Below are 16,816 nucleotides of genomic sequence, written 5' to 3'. Positions count from 1 at the left end.
CTGATTAATTGGGGTGAAACGGAGGAGCAGCGATGGGCCGCCGGGATCCTGGCGTCAGGGCAGCCGGGGCGGGAAGGAGGAAAGGACAGAAATAACCACAGGGAAAGGCCCCACGCGGGGTGGCCATCCCACAGCCAACACTGACAAGCCTGGGAGCCGGGAGGACCCGGGTTCTAATCCCGGCCCCGCCACCCCTTCCCTACTGTGTGACCTTGGGCAACTCGCTTGGCTTCTCTGGGCCTCGGTTATCCCATCTGGAAAATGGGGATTAAGACTAAGGAGCCCCGTGTGGCTGCATTTAACCTGATCACCTACCCCAGCGCTTAGGACGGTGCTGGGCGCGTAGTAAGCGCTTAGCAAATACCATCCTGAAGGTTCAGAACTGGGTGTCCGTGGGGGGAAACTGGGTTCCAGGACTAGGGTGCCACCCCAGGAAGTAGCTTAGTTAAGTGGATTGAGTCAGAAGGACCTGGGTTCCAATTCCGGCTCCGCCACTTGTCCGTTCTGTGCCTCAGTTACCTTATCTGTAAAATGGGGATGGAGACTGTGAGCCCCTTGGGAGGCAGGGACCGCGTCCAACCCGATTCATTCATTCATTCAGTCGTATTTACCGAGCGCTGACTGTGTGCAGTGCACTGTACTAAGCGCCTGGGAAAGTATAATATGACAATAAACAGTCACATTCCTTGCCTGTGACGAGTTTACAGACTAGAGGGGGCGAGACAGACATCAATACACATAAATTAAATTACAGATATGTGCATTAGTGCTGTGGGGTTGGGAGGGGATTAGCTTGTATCTACCCCAGAGTTTAGTACAGTGCCTAGCACATAGTAAGCGCTTTACAAATACCATTAAAATCAATCAATCATATTTACTGAGCGCTTACTGTGTGCAGAGCACTGTACATCAGCGCTTGAGAGAGCTCCGCCTCTTGTCTGCTGTGTGGCCTTGGGCAAATCAGAAGGGCAGCGTGGCTCAGTGGAAAGAGCATGGGCTTTGGAGTCAGAGGTCATGGGTTCAAATCCCGGCTCCGCCACCTGTCCGCTGTGTGACTTTGGGCAAGTCACTTCACTTCTCTGTGCTTCAGTTCCCTCATCTGTAAAATGGGGGTTAAGACTGTGAGCCCCACGTGGGACAACCTGATCACCTTGTAACCTCCCCAGCGCTTAGAACAGTGCTTTGCACATAGTAAGCGCTTAATAAATGCCATTAAAAAATCACTTCCTTGCGCCTGTTGCCTCATCTGTAAAATGGGGATTAAGACTGTGAGCCCCATGTGGGACAGGGACTGTGTCCAACCTGATTTGTTTGTAATAATAATAATAATAATAATGGAATTTATTAAGCACTTACTATGTGCAAAGCACTGTTCTAAGCGCTGGGGAGGTTACAAGGTGATCAGGTTGTCCCACAGGGGGCTCACAGTTTTAATCCCCATTTTACAGATGAGGTAACTGAGGCCCAGAGAAGTGAAGTGACTTGCCTAGAGTCACACAGCTGACAGGTGGCCGAGCTGGGGTTTGAACCCATGACCTCTTGACTCCAAAGCCCGGGCTCTTTCCACTGAGCCACGCAGCGCTTAGTAAAGTGCCTGGCACGTAGTAAGCTCATAACAAACACCATAATTATTACACTATAACAGAGTTGGTAGATCCGTCGGTAGACCCAGTCAGCGTGGCTCAGTGGAAAGAGCGCGGGTTTTGGAGTCAGAGGTCATGGGTTCAAATCCCAGCTCCGCCACCTATCCGCTGTGTGACTTTGGGCAAGTCACTTCACTTCTCTGTGCCCCAGTTTCCTCATCTGTAAAATGTGGGTTAAGACTGTGAGCCCCACGTGGGACAACCTGATCACCTTGTAACCTCCCCAGCGCTTAGAACAGTGCTTTGCACATAGTAAGCGAGCAGTGTGGCTCAGTGGAAAGAGCCCGGGCTTTGGAGTCAGAGGTCACGGGTTCGAATCCCGACTCTGCCACAAGTCTGCTGGGTGACCTTGGGCAGTCACTTCACTTCTCCGAGCCTCAGTTACCTCATCCGCAAAATGGGGGTTAAGACTGTGAGCACCCCCGTGGGACAACCTGATCACCTTGTAACCTCCCCAGCGCTTAGAACAGTGCTTTGCACATAGCAAGCGCTTAATAAATGCCATTAAAAAATCACTTCACTTCCTTGCGCCTGTTACCTCATCTGCAAAATGGGGATTAAGACTGTGAGCCCCATGTGGGACAGGGACTGTGTCGTCATCATCATCATCAATCGTATTTATTGAGCGCTTACTATGTGCAGAGCACTGTACTAAGCGCTTGGGAAGTACAAATTGGCAACATATAGAGACAGTCTCTGCCCAACAGTGGGCTCACAGTCTAAAACTGACTGGTTTGTATCCACTCCAGCGCTTAGTAAAGTGCCTGGCACGTAGTAAGCTCTTAACCAACACCATAATTATTACACTATAACGGAGTTGGTAGATCTGTCGGTGGACCCAGTCGGAATTGGCAGTCTTAGGGAAGGGACCAGCCGCAAAGGAGGAGGGGGAAGAGCTGGACTTAATGTAGGGCTATGGACAGGCCGCCTCCCTGCCTCTCAGCCCGAACTAAGTTGGTGGTTCCGCAGGGCAGAAGAGCTGCTCGCTCGTGGAGCCGTCGGGGGTAGTGGCCGCAGGGCAACCCCTGCCAGGGACCAGCTGAAGTTGGCAGGAGGTGGCATTCCCTGCTGGCTCTGGTCCCCCCGGTCCCCCGGGACGCCGGTGGTGGTGGTGGGTGGGGGGTGACGGAGCGTCGACTGGAACCGGGAGCCTGCGGAGCGGAGCCGGGAGCCCGGGGCGGGGGTCAGCAGATGGTGGCGGGAAGGGGGGCACAGGCCAAGACACCGTCCCCCGGGCACAAGTCCAGAGACGGAGGGAAGTTTAACGACAGAGATACACAGATGAACAGAGACAGAGGCCCAGAGGCCCGGGCAAAGACTCAAAGACGTGCGGGTAGGCAGACCAGCAGACAGCTGTCTAATTGTTGCTGAATTGTACTTCCCAAGCGCTTAGTGCAGTGCTCTGCACACAGTAAGCGCTCAATAAATACGATGGATGAATGAATGAATTTAGACCGTGAGCTCATCTCTAGACTCTGAGCTCCTCGTGGGCAGGGAATGGGTCTCCTCGTTGTTGTAATAATAATAATAATAATGATGGCATTTATTAAGTGCTTACTATGTGCGAACAGAGACAGAGGCCCAGAGGCCCGGGCAAAGACTCAAAGACGGCGGGTAGGCAGACCAGCAGACAGCTCTCTAATTGTTGCTGAATTGTACTTCCCAAGCGCTTAGTGCAGTGCTGTGCACACAGTAAGCGCTCAATAAATACGATGAATGAATGAATGAATTTAGACCGTGAGCTCATCTGTAGACTCAGCTCCTTGTGGGCAGGGAATGGGTCTCTTTGTTGTTGTAATAATAATAATAATAATGATGGCATTTATTAAGCGCTTACTACGTGCATAGCACTGTTCTAAGCGCTGGGGAGGATACGAGGTGATCAGGTTGTCCCACGGGGGGCTCACAGTCTTCATCCCCGTTTGACAGATGAGGGAACTGAGGCCCAGAGAAGTGACTTGCCCAGAGTCACCCAGCTGACAAGTGGCGGAGCCGGGATTTGAACCCTTGACCTCTGACTCCAAAGCCCGGGCTCTTTCCACTGAGCCACGCTGCTTCTCTTGTACTCTCCCAAGCGCTTAGTACAGCGCTTAGTTAGAGAAGCAGCGTGGCTCAGTGGAAAGAGCACGGGCTTTGGAAGCAGCGTGGCTCAGTAGGAAAGAGCCCGGGCTTTGGAGTCAGAGGTCATGGGTTCAAATCCCGGCTCCACCATTTGTCAGCTGTGTGACTTTGGGCAAGTCACTTAACTTCTCTGTGCCTCAGTTACCTCATCTGGAAAATGGGGATTAAGACTGTGAGCCCCACGAGGGACAACCTGATCACTTTGTAACCTTCCCAGCGCTTAGAACAGTGCTTTGCACATAGTAAGTGCTTTATCCAGCGCTTTGAACAGTGCTTGGCACATAGTAAGCGCTTAGCAAATACCAACATTATTATTATTATTATTATTTGGAGTCAAAAGGTCATGGGTTCAAATCCCGGCTCCGCCAATTGTCAGCTGTGTGACTGTGGGCAAGTCACTTAACTTCTCTGGACCTGTTACCTCATCTGTAAAGGGGGGATTAAGATTGTGAGCCCCCCATGGGGCAACCTGATCACCTTGTAACCTCCCCAGCACTTAGAACAGTGCTTTGCACATAGTAAGGACTTAATAAATGCCGTTATTATCGTTATTATTATTATTACAGTGCTTTGCACACAGTAGGCGCTCAATCAGTAAGATTGAATGATTGACTGAATTTAAGCACTCACGCCAAACTCATCACTCAGTCAGTTCATTCATTCATTCGTTCAATCGTATTTATTGAGCGCTTACTGTGTGCAGAGCACTGTACTAAGCGCTTGGGAAGTACAAATCGGCAACATAGAGAGACGGTCCCTACCCAACAACGGGCTCACAGTCTAGAAGGGGGAGACAGACAACAAAATAAAACAAGTAGACAAGTGTCAATACTATCAGAATAAATAGAATTGTAGCTATATACACATCATTAATAAAATAAATATAGTAAGTATGTACAAATAAAATGAAGACCAGGATGCTTATCCCTGCTCTGCCACTTGTCCGCTATATGACCTTTGGCTAGTCACTTAACCGCTCTTTGCCTCAGTTACCTCACCTGTAAAATGGGATTAAGGCTGTGAGCCCTGTGTGGGACCTGGATTTAGTCCAACCTGCTTAGTTTGTAATTACCCCAGCACTTAGTACGTTCCTGGCACATAGTAAGTGCTTCATAAATACCATTAAAAAAAAAAATCAGCCATTTCCCTTTTTCTCTCTTTCCTCCTATTTGTAAATCATTTTAGTTTCTGTCTCCCCTGCTATGATATAATAATAATAATGATGGTATTTAAATGCTGTTCTAAGCACTGAGCAACGTCTTTGAGGACAAGGACCAGGTCTGCTATCTCTATTGTACTCGCCCAAGTGCTTAGTTCAGTGCTCTGCACCCAGGGAGTGTATAATAAATACTATTGATAGCTTAGTATAGTGATCCACATGCAAGTGCTCAATGAATACCATTGTACTTACTCAGTTGTACTTATTGAGCACTTACTATCATCATCATCAATTGTATTTATTGAGCGCTTACTATGTGCAGAGCACTGTACTAAGCGCTTGGGAAGTACAAATTGGCAACATATAGAGACAGTCCCTACCCAACAGTGGGCTCACAGTCTAAAAGGGGGGAGACAGAGAACAAAACCAAACATACTAACAAAATAAAATAGAATAATGTACAAGTAAAATAAATAAATAGAGTAATAAATATGTACAAACATCTATACATATATACAGGTGCTGTGGGAAAGGGAAGGAGGTAAGAAGGGGAGATGGAGAGGGGGACGAGGGGGAGAGGAAGGAAGGGGCTCAGTCTGGGAAGGCCTCCTGGAGGAGGTGAGCTCTCAATAGGGCCTTGAAGGGAGTGATAGAGTGATAAATAGAGTGATAAATCTGTACAAACATCTATCCAGGTGCTGTGGGGAGGGGAAGGAGGTAGGGCGGGGGGGATGGGGAGGAGGAGAGGAAAAAGGGGGCTCAGTCTGGGAAGGCCACCTGGAGGAGGTGAGCGCTCAGTATTCATTCATTCATTGTGCAGAGCGCTGTACTAAAGGCTTGGAAGAGGACAATACAACAGAATTAGCAGATACGTTCCCTGCCCAAAATGAATTTTACACACTCAGGTCTGCTCTGCCTGCTCACACACACTGCGACACATTCAGACACCCACCCAGGCAGTCAAACACTCACAATGGCACATACCCGTCACAGAGTCTCACCCCTTGGATAAATGCCCACCGACACACATCTCCAGACAAACTTTCACACGGACTTTTTCTAGCTCCTGGGACCCAAGATACCCTATCCTGCAGGCCCCTCTCCGACTCCGTCTTCCCACCCTGGAGAATCTCCCCCAGCCCTCAACCATGAGAAGCAGCATGGCTTATGAGAAACAGCATGGCATAGTAGATAGAGCCCGGGCCTGAGAGTCAGAAGGTCATGGGTTTTAATCCCGACTCGGCCACGTGACTGCTGGGTGACCTTGGGCAAGTCACTTCACTTCTCCCTGCCTCAGTTACCTCATCTGTAAAATGGGGATTAAAACCGTGAGCCCCACGTGGGCCAGGGACCGTGTCCAATTCTATTTGCTTGTACCTACCCCAGAGTTTAGTACAGTGCTTAACAAATGCAAACATTAGATTGAATATCATATTTTATATATAATATATTGTTTTTGTTATATTGAAAATAACAAATATTATCAGTACCAGTCCTGGGCCGCCGCTCTCACTAATAATAATCATTGTGGGTATTTGTTAAGCACTTATGCTTTGTACCAGGCACTGTACTAAGCACAGAAGTAGATGCCTGTCCCAGGTGGGGCCCAAAGTCTCAAACCCCATTTTACAGATGAAGTAATTGGGGCTCAGAGAAGCGAAGGGACTTGCCCGTGCTCACCCAGTAGACAAGTGGCGGAGCCTGGATTAGAACCCTTGACCTTCTGATTCTCATATCTGGGCTCAATTCACCGCAGGACGCTCCTCCTCAGCTAATCTCCGGGGACCCGGTTCTGTAGCCCGCAGGGACCAGGACGCCTCTGCTTCAACGTGACTGTGGGGAATTGGAGGAGGTGGGAAGGGGGCCTTGGGAATTGGGGGCGGAGGGAGGTTTCTTGGAGGGGCGGTGAAGGGGCAGGAACCCCCTCTCCCCATCCCCAGGGGATGGATGGTGACCACAGCTCCCTTATCTGGAGGAAGGGGATGGAGGTGGGGAAATATCCACCACCCAGGGTGCAGGGATCCAACCGGCCGGCCAGGCCGCGTCGCCATGGCGACAGGCTGGGATCCGGGAAAATATTGTTTCTAATCTGAGAGGAGCGTTACTGGCCGGAGCCGTGTTTACACTGGGGAACCAGGGCCAAAGGTTGAGGAACGGGAGGGGCTGGGTGGTCCCGGGCCTGTGGGGCCATGGACCGGGCGATGGCGGGACCAAAGATGAGGGAGGCTTGTAGGCTCAGGGCTGCAGGGGCAGGGCCGAGGGTCGCAGGCCTGAAATTGGGGGTGGGTTGGGGGGTTACTGGGCTAGGGTAAGAGCCCTGAGGGACAGTGGGGGCAGAGCCGAGGCTATGAGGTTCCAAGACTGTGTGTAATAATAATAGACAATCATAATAGTATTTGTTAAGTGCTTAGTATGTCCCGAGCACTGTTCTAAGCCTTGGGGAAGATACACAGTCCGGGCCCTACATGGGGCTCACAGTCTTAATTCCCATTTTACAGATGAGGGAACTGAGGCACAGAGAAGGTAAGTGACTTGCCCAAGGTCACGCAACAGCCAAGCGGTGGAACCGGGATTAGAACCCAGGTCCTCAGAGTCCCAAATCCGCGCTCTGTGAGGGCTGAGGGGCGGCTGGGGCAGGGCCGAAGGTCCGGAGGGAAGGGTTCTGGGGCTGCGGGGGCATCGGGTGTGTAATTGGGGAGAGGGGGGACAGGCCCTGGAAAATCTCTGGAGCCGCTGTCTGGAGGCAATGTCCTGGAAGGCGCCAAAGCCAGAAGCATCTGGAGCCGGGCCTGGGGTGGGGGTGGGGGTGGGGGCGGCTTATGGGGGGCGGGGGGTGACAGGGAGCGGGCAGCTAGGCCCTTGGATTCCCAGCAGGGACAGGAGCATGGATCATGGAGAGGCAGCCAGAGGGTCAGTCAATCAATTTTATTGCCAAGTTGTACTTCCCAAGCGCTTAGTACAGTGCTCTGCACATAGTAAGTGCTCAATAAATACGATTGAATGAATGAATTGAGTCCCTACTATGTGCAGAGCACATAGCACATAAACGAGTTTACGGTCTAGAGGGGGAGACAGACGTTACTACAAATAAATAAAATTGCAGATATGGGCATAAGTGTTGTGGGGCTGGGAGGGGAAGTGAATATAAAGAAGCAGTGTGGCTCAGAGGAAAGAGCCCGGGCTTGGGAGTCAGAGGTCATGGGTTCAAATCCCTGCTCCGCCGCTTGTCAGCCAACTTTGGGCAAGTCACTTAACTGCTCTGCGCCTCAGTTCCCTCATCCCTCATCATCATCATCAATCATATTTATTGAGCGCTTGCTATGTGCAGAGCACTGTACTAAGCGCTTGGGAAGTACAAATTGGCAACACATAGAGACAGTCCCTACCCAACAGTGGGCTCACAGACTAAAAGGGGGAGACAGAGAACAAAACCAAACATACTAACAAAATAAAATAAATAGAATAGATAGGTACAAGTAAAATAAATAAATAAATAAATAGAGTAATAAATCTGTACAAACATATATACATATATACAGGTGCTGTGGGGAAGGGAAGGAGGTAAGATCGGGGGGGATGGAGAGGGGGACGAGGGGGAGAGGAAGGAAGGGACTCAGTCCTCCCCCGCCTTACCTCCTTCCCTTCCCCACAGCACCTGTATATATGTTTGTACATATTTATTACTCTATTTATTTATTTATTTTACTTGTACATATCTATTCTATTTATTTTATTTTGTTAGTATGTTTGGTTTTGTTCTCTGTCTCCCCCTTTTAGACTGTGAGCCCACTGTTGGGTAGGGACTTTCTCTATATGTTGCCAACTTGTACTTCCCAAGCGCTTAGTGCAGTGCTCTGCACACAGTAAGCACTCAATAAATACAACTGATTGATTGATTGATTGATGTATATATGTTTGTACGTATTTATTACACTACTTATTTATTTATTTTACTTGTACATATCTATTCTATTTATTTTATTTTGTTAATATGTTTGGTTTTGTTCTCTGTCTCCCCCTTCTAGACTGTGAGCCCACTGTTGGGTAGGGACCGTCTCTGTATGTTGCCAACTTGGACTTCCCAAGCGCTTAGTACAGTGCTCGGCACACAGTAAGCGCTCAATAAATACGATTGATTGATCTGTAAAATAGGGATTGAAACCGTGACCCCCAAGTGGGACAACTTGATCACCTTGTATCCTCCCCAGAGCTTAGGACAGTGCTTTGCACATAGTAAGCACTTAACAAATGCCATAATTATTATTAGTAGTAAAGGGAGCAAGTCAGAGAGACTTCGGGGCGACGTAGAAGGGAGCAGAAGAAAAGGAATAGAGGGCTTAGTCAGGGAAGGCCTCTTGGAGGAGATGTGTTTTCAACAAACCTCCTGCCCTCCCTTCCTCTGCCCTACCCCCTCCCCTCCGCACAGCACTTGTATATATTTGTACCTACTTATTGCTCTATTGATTTTATTTGTTCATATTTATTTATTAATCACATTACATATTAAATACAATATTGTATTAGATCAATTATATATAATATAATTCTATATTATGTTAATTATATATTTATATTATTATATATTATAAATTAAAATTTATATTAAGTATTATATTTATTTTATTAATAATTCATTCCATCGTATTTATTGAGCGCTTACTATGTGCAAAGCACTGTTCTAAGCGCTGGGGGGATAGAAGGTGATCAGGTTGTCCCACGTGGGGCTCCCAGTCTTCATCCCCATTTTACAGATGAGGTCACTGAGGCTGAGAGAAGTGAAGTGACTTGCCCAAGGTCACACAGCAGACGTGTGGTGGAGCCGGGATTCAAACCCATGACCCCTGACTCTAAAGCCCGTGCTCTTCCCACTGAGCCACGCCGCTTCTCATAACTATAATGCTATAATGTGTATATAGCTATAATTCTATTTATTCTGATGGTATTGACACCTATCTACTTGTTTTTTTTTTTTGTCTGTCTCCCCACTTCTAGACCGTGAGCCCGTTGTTGGGTAGGGACCATCTCTCTATGTTACCGATTTGTACTTCCCAAGCGCTTAGAACAGTGCTTTGCACATAATAAGCACTTAAATGTCATAATTATTATTATTAGTAAAGGGAGCAAGTCAGAGAGACTTCAGGGCGACGTAAAAGGGAGCGGAAGAAAAGGAATAGAGGGCTTGGTCAGGGAAGGCCTCTTGGAGATGTGTTTTCAACAAACCTCCTCCCCTCCCTCCCTCTGCCCTACCCCCTTCCCCTCCCCACAGCACTTGTATGTATTTGTACATACTTATTGCTCTATTGATTTTATTTGTTCATATTTACTATATTTATTTTATTAATAATGTGTATACAGCTATAATTCTATTAATTCCGATGGTATTGACACCTATTTGTTGTTTTGTTTTTTTGTCTGTCTCCCCCCTTCTAGAGTAGGGACCGTCTCTATATGTTGCCAATTTGTGCTTCCCAAGCGCTTAGTACAGTGCTCCGCGCACAGTAAGCACTCGATATATGCGATTGATTGAATGAATAAGGATTTGAAGGAGGGGAGAGTCATTGTCCGTGGGATTTGAGGAGGAAGGGCGTTCCAGGCCAGAGGCAGGATGTGGGCGAGAGGTCGGCCACGACATAGACGAGATTCCCTGGGAACAGAGGCGCTTAAATCGTTGTATTTGTGTGGGCCTCGGTCCACCACAGCCACTGGCTACCAATTCCCCACCACCGACAGCCCCCTCCACCAAGCCCAATAGGGACCCCTCCGGCCCGGGGGTGGGGGAGAGGAGGTAGCGGCAGGATGAGGCTTAGATTAATAATAATAATAATAATAATAATAATAATAATAATGGCATTTGTTAAGCGCTTACTATGTGCAAAGCACTCTTCTAAGCGCTGGGGGGATACAAGGTGATCAGGTTGTCCCACGTGGGGCTCACAGTCTTAATCCCCATCTTACAGACGAGGTAACTGAGGCTCAGAGAAGTGAAGTGACTGGCCCAAGGTCACACAGCAGACATGCGGTGGAGCCGGGATTCGCTATCCCCCCCATCATCATCATCATCATCAATCGTATTTATTGAGCACTTACTATGTGCAGAGCACTGTACTAAGCGCTTGGGAAGTACAAATTGGCAACGTATAGAGACAGTCCCTACCCAACAGTGGGCTCACAGTCTAAAAGGGGGAGACAGAGAACAAAACCAAACGTACTAACAAAATAAAATAAATAGAATAGATATGTACAAGTAAAATAAATAAATAAATAGAGTAATAAATAGGTACAAACATATATACATATATACAGGATAGACAAGACTCTATTGCATTGTACCCTCCCAAGCGCTTAGAACAGTGCTTTGCACATAGTAAGCGCTCAATAAATACGATTGAATGAATGAATGAGCCCCCCGCACCCGCCCCACAGTTGCCACCAGGCAGAACAAGCAGGAGAATGTCAATCAATCAATCAATCAATCATCATCAACGGTATTTAATGAGCGCTTATTATTCATTCAGTCAGTCAGTCAATCGTATTTATTGAGCGCTTACTGCGTGCAGAGCACTGTACCAAGCATTTGGAAAATACAATTCAGCAATAAAGAGAGAGAATTCCTGCCCACAACAGGATTACAGTCTACAAGTGAGGAGACAGACATCAAAACAAGTAAAAATATGGAACGCTTCACGAATTCGTATGTCATTATTGAGAGCTGTGTACAGAGCACTGCACTAAGCGCTTGGGAGGGTACAATGCAATAGAGTCTTGTCTGTCTCACCGTCTATCAATCAGTCAATCAATCGTATTTATTGAGCGCTTACTGTGTGCAATAGAGCCTTGTCTATCTCACCGTCTATCAATCAATCAATCAATCGTATTTATTGAGCGCTTACTGTGTGCAGAGCACTGTACTAAGCGCTTGGGAAGTACAAAACGCTTGGGACTGTGCTTGGCACGTAGTAAACGCTTTACAAATACCACCATTATTATTATTGTTAACGAAGCCCACAATCACTAATTCTGGCTCCGCCACTTGTCTGCTGTGTGACCTTGGTCAAGTCGCTTCATCATCATCATCATCATCAATCGTATTTATTGAGCGCTTACTATGTGCAGAGCACTGTACTAAGCGCTTGGGAAGTACAAATTGGCAACGTATAGAGACAGTCCCTACCCAACAGTGGGCTCACAGTCTAAAAGGGGGAGACAGAGAACAAAACCAAACATACTAACAAAATAAAATAAATAGAATAGGTATGTACAAATAAAATAAATAAATAAATAAATAATTAGAGTAATAAATATGTACAAACATATATACATATATACAGGTGCTGTGGGGAAGGGAAGGAGGTAAGATGGGGGGATGGAGAGGGGGACGAGGGGGAGAGGAAGGAAGGGGCTCAGTCTGGGAAGGCCTCCTGGAGGAGGTGAACTTCTCCTCCACTTCTCCACTTCACTTCTCTGTGCCTCAGTTCCCTCATCTACCCCTCGCCCACATCCTTCCTCTGGCCTGGAACGCCCTCCCTCCTCAAATCCGACAGACAATTATATCCCCCACTTCAAAGCCTTATTGAAGGCACATCTCCTCCAAGAGGCCTTCCCTGATTAACCACCGCTTTCCTCTTCCACTCCCGTCCGTGTCGCCCTGACTTGCCCCCTTTATTCATCTTCCCTCCCAGCCCCACAACACACGTCCACATCCGTAATTTATTTATTTATATTAATGTCTGTCTCCCCTCTAGACTGTAAGCTTGCCGTGGGCAGGGAACGAATCTGTTTCTTATGACATTATACCCTCCCAAGCGCTTAATACAGTGCTCTGCACAGAGTAAGAGCTCAGTAAATACGATGGAATGAAAGAATGAGTTGAGAAGCAGCGTAGGACCTAGGTTCTAGTCCCAGCTCTGCCACTTGTCTGCTGCGGGACCTTGAGCAAGTCACTTCCCTTCTCTGGGCCTCAGTTTCCTCATCTGTAAAATGAGGATTAAGACTGCGAGCCCCGTGTGGGACACGGACTGCGTCCGACGTAATAAGCTTAGAGCAGTGCCCGGCACATAGTAGGCGCTTAACAAATACCATAAAAAAGATGGAATTGGTAGGCGTGTTCCCTGACCACAGTGAATTGGCCAAGCCCAGGCCGTGCTTGGGCCTCATCTACTCCCCCTCGGCCCTCCAATTCCGAGAGCCGGCGGGGGATGTGGGGAGACTCTAGGGGGTCCCCGCTGACCCCGCTCCCGTTCCTCCTACCCTCCATGGGAACACCTGGAGAAGGGAAGCGGCATAACCTGCTGGAAAGAGCCCAATCCCGGGATTCAGGTGGGATCCCTTAGGTACTCAGCACAGAGTCTGGCGCTTCACAAGCAGCAGAGAAGCAGCACGGCTTCGTGGAAAGAGCACAGGCTTGGGAGTCAGAGGTTGTGGGTTCTAATCCCGGCTCTGCCACTTATTCATTCATTCATGCATGCATTCATTCAATCGTATTGATTGAGCTCTTACTGGGTGCAGAGCCCTGTCCTAAGCGCTTGGGAAGTACAAGTGGGCAACCTATAGAGACGGTTCTTACCCGACAACGGGCTCACAGTCTAGAAGGTTAGGGTTAGGGTCTTTCCAGCGTGGCTCAGTGGAAAGAGTGCGGGCTTGGGAGTCAGAGGTCATGGGTTCGAATCCCGCCTCCCCCACATGTCTGCTGTGTGACCTCGGGCGAGTGACTTCACTTCTCTGGGCCTCGGTTCCCTCATCTGTAAAATGGGGATTAAGACTGTGAGCCCCACGTGGGACAACCTCATCTCCTTGTGTTCCCCCCAGCACTTAGAACAGTGCTTTGCCCAAAGTAAGCCCTTAACAAATACCAACATTAATTAATTAGAAGGGGGAGACAGACAACAAAACAAAACATGTAGACAGGTGTCAAAATCGTCGGAACAAATAGAATTAAAGCTACATGCACATCATTAACAAAATAAAAAGAATAGTAAATGTGTACTAAACGTTTTCCAGTGGCTGTTAACACTGTCCAAATATTTCCTAACATAGTGTTGTGATGACCCAGCCAAGACACTTATCAGCTGTGTGACTTTGGGCAAGTCACTTAACTTCTCTGTGCCTCAGTTACCTCATCTGTAAAATGGGGATTGTAACTGTGAGCCCCACATGGGACACCCTGATTACCTTGTAATAATAATAATAATGATGGCATTTATTAAGCGCTTACTATGTGCAAAGCACTGTTCTAAGCACTTGTATCTACCCCAGTGCTTAGAACTGTGCCTGGCACATAGTAAACGCTTAATAAATGCCACCATTATTATTATTATTATTGTTAACGAAGACCACAATCACTAATTCTGGCTCCGCCACTTGTCTGCTGCGTGACCTTGGTCAAGTCGCTTCACTTCTCTGTGCCTCAGTTCCCTCATCTGTAAAATGGGGATTAAGACTGTGAGATGCTACGTGGGACAACCCGAGGAGCTCGTCTCTACCCCAGTGCTTAGTACCATGTCATGTACACAGTAGGCGCTTAACAAACATGGAGAAGCGGCATGGCCTGGAATGCCCCCCCTCCGCCCATCCGCCAAGCAACTCTCTTCCTCCCTTCAAAGCCCTACTGAGAGCTCACCTCCTCCAGGAGGCCTTCCCAGACTGAGCCCCCTTTTTCCTCTCCTCCTCCCCATCCCCCCCGCCCTACCTCCTTCCCCTCCCTACAGCACCTGTATATATGTTTGTACAGATTTATCACTCTATTTATTTCACTTGTACATATTTACTATTCTATTTATTTTGTTAATGCTGTGCATCTAGCTTTATTTCTATTTATTTTGATGACTTGACACCTGTCCACATGTTTTGTTTTGTTGTCTGTCTCCCCCTTCTAGACTGTGAGCCCGTTGTTGGGTAGGGACCGTCTCTATGTGTTGCCAACTTGCACTTCCCAAGCGCTTAGTAAGTGCTCAATAAATACGATTGAATGAATGAATGAATGAATGAAAGAGCACGGGCTTTGGAGTCAGAGGTCACGGGTTCAAATCCAGGCTCTGCCACTTGTCAGCTGTGTGACTTTGGGCAAGTCACTTCACTTCTCTGTGCCTCAGTTACCTCATCTGGAAAATGGGGATTAAGACTGTAAGCCCCACGTGGGACTACCTGATCACCTTGTAACCTCCCCAGTGCTTGACACATAGTAAGCGCTTAATAAATGTCATTATAAAAAAAAGCCATCAAAAAGTCGGAGGGGGTGTCTAGCCCAGAGAAGAAGAGGCCAAGGGTGGGCTTGGTTCTCTGCGGGTTCGTGGTCAAGAGAGCGACTGGGTTCCTTAGGTAAAACGCCCCGGATGATGGAGGTGTTGAGAAGCAGCGTGGCTCAGTGGAAAGAGCACGGGCTTTGGAGTCAGAGGCCATGGGTTCGAATCCCGGCCCCGCCACATGTCTGCTGTGTGACCTTGGGCAAGTCACTTAACTTCTCTGAGCCTCAGTTACCTCATCTGTAAAATGGGGATTAAGACTGTGAGCCCCACGTGGGACGGTCTGATCACCTTGTATTCATTCATTCATTCAATCGTATTTATAATAATAATAATAATAATGGCATTTGTTAAGCGCTTACTATGTGCAGAGCACTGTTCTAAGCGCTGGGGGGGATAGAAGGTGATCAAGTTGCCCCACGTGGGGCTCACAGTCTTCATCCCCATTTTACAGATGAGGTAACGGAGGCTCAGAGAAGTTAAGCGACTTGCCCAAGGTCACACAGCAGACATGTGCTAGAGTCGGGATTCGAACCCATGACCTCTGACTCCAAAGCCCGTGCCCTTTCCACCGAGCCACGCTGTGGGCAGAGCACTGTACTAAGCGCTTGGGAAGTACAAGCTGGCAACATAGAGAGACAGTCCCGACCCAACAGCGGGCTCACAGTCTAGAAGGGGGAGACAGAGAACAAAACAAAACATATTAGCAGAATAAAATAAATATGTACAAGTAAACCTCCCCAGCGCTCAGAACAGTGCTTACTTTTAATGGCATTTATTAAGCGCTTACTATGTGCAAGGCACTGTTCTAAGCGCTGGGGAGGGTTCTCGCCCTCACCGTTAGGCCTCGTTCTCGCCTGTCCCGCCATCGACCCCCGACCCACGTCATCCCCCGGGCCTGGAATGCCCTCCCTCTGCCCATCCGCCAAGCTCGCTCTCTTCCTCCCTTCAAGGCCCTGCTGAGAGCTCACCTCCTCCAGGAGGCCTTCCCAGACTGAGCCCCTTCCTTCCTCTCCCCCTCGTCTCCCTCTCCATCCCCCCCATCTTACCTCCTTCCCTTCCCCACAGCACCTGTATATATGTATATATGGTTGTACATATTTATTACTCTATTTATTTATTTATTTATTTTACTTGTACATATCTAGTCTATTTATTTTATTTTGTTAGTATGTTTGGTTTAGTTCTCTGTCCCCCCCTTTTAGACTGTGAGCCCACTGTTGGGTAGGGACTGTCTCTATATGTTGCCAATTTGTACTTCCCAAGCGCTTAGTACAGTGCTCTGCACATAGTAAGCGCTCAATAAATACGATTGATGATGATGATGATGATCAGGTTGTCCCCCGGGGGGCTCACAGTCTTCATCCCCATTTTCCAGATGAGGGATCTGAGGCCCAGAGAAGTGAAGTGACTTGCCCAAAGTCACACAGCTGACAATTGGCAGAGCCGGGACTTGAACTCATGACCTCTGACTCCAAAGCCCGGGCTCTTTCCACTGAGCCTTAACAAATGCCATTATTATTATTATTATTATTATTATTATTATTATTATTATTATTATTAATTATTATTACTTGCTGGCGAGGAAAGAAAGGGACCAGGGAGCTGACTAGGGTGCTGGAAGCGTGGCGATGCCGTCCCCCCTCTGGCCACTG

At 48.0% G+C, this 16,816-nt stretch overlaps 1 protein-coding gene across 1 annotated transcript in view; it reads right to left on the bottom strand.

The window, feature by feature from the left end:
- GIPR (gastric inhibitory polypeptide receptor) overlaps positions 1-6,974 on the bottom strand; it is a 38,785-nt gene extending 31,811 nt beyond the window's left edge. Inside the window, exon 1 of the mRNA XM_038767635.1 lies at positions 6,951-6,974. Coding sequence (XP_038623563.1) covers positions 6,951-6,974 — 24 coding nt within the window. The remainder of the gene's footprint in view (positions 1-6,950) is intronic.
- Between the last annotated feature and the right edge of the window lie 9,842 nt (positions 6,975-16,816).

The sequence above is a fragment of the Tachyglossus aculeatus genome, chromosome 26, assembly GCF_015852505.1.
Source record: "Tachyglossus aculeatus isolate mTacAcu1 chromosome 26, mTacAcu1.pri, whole genome shotgun sequence".
Taxonomy (NCBI): domain Eukaryota; kingdom Metazoa; phylum Chordata; class Mammalia; order Monotremata; family Tachyglossidae; genus Tachyglossus; species Tachyglossus aculeatus.
Note: the sequence above shows the minus strand (reverse complement) of the source record. Positions and strands in the feature narration are given on the sequence as shown.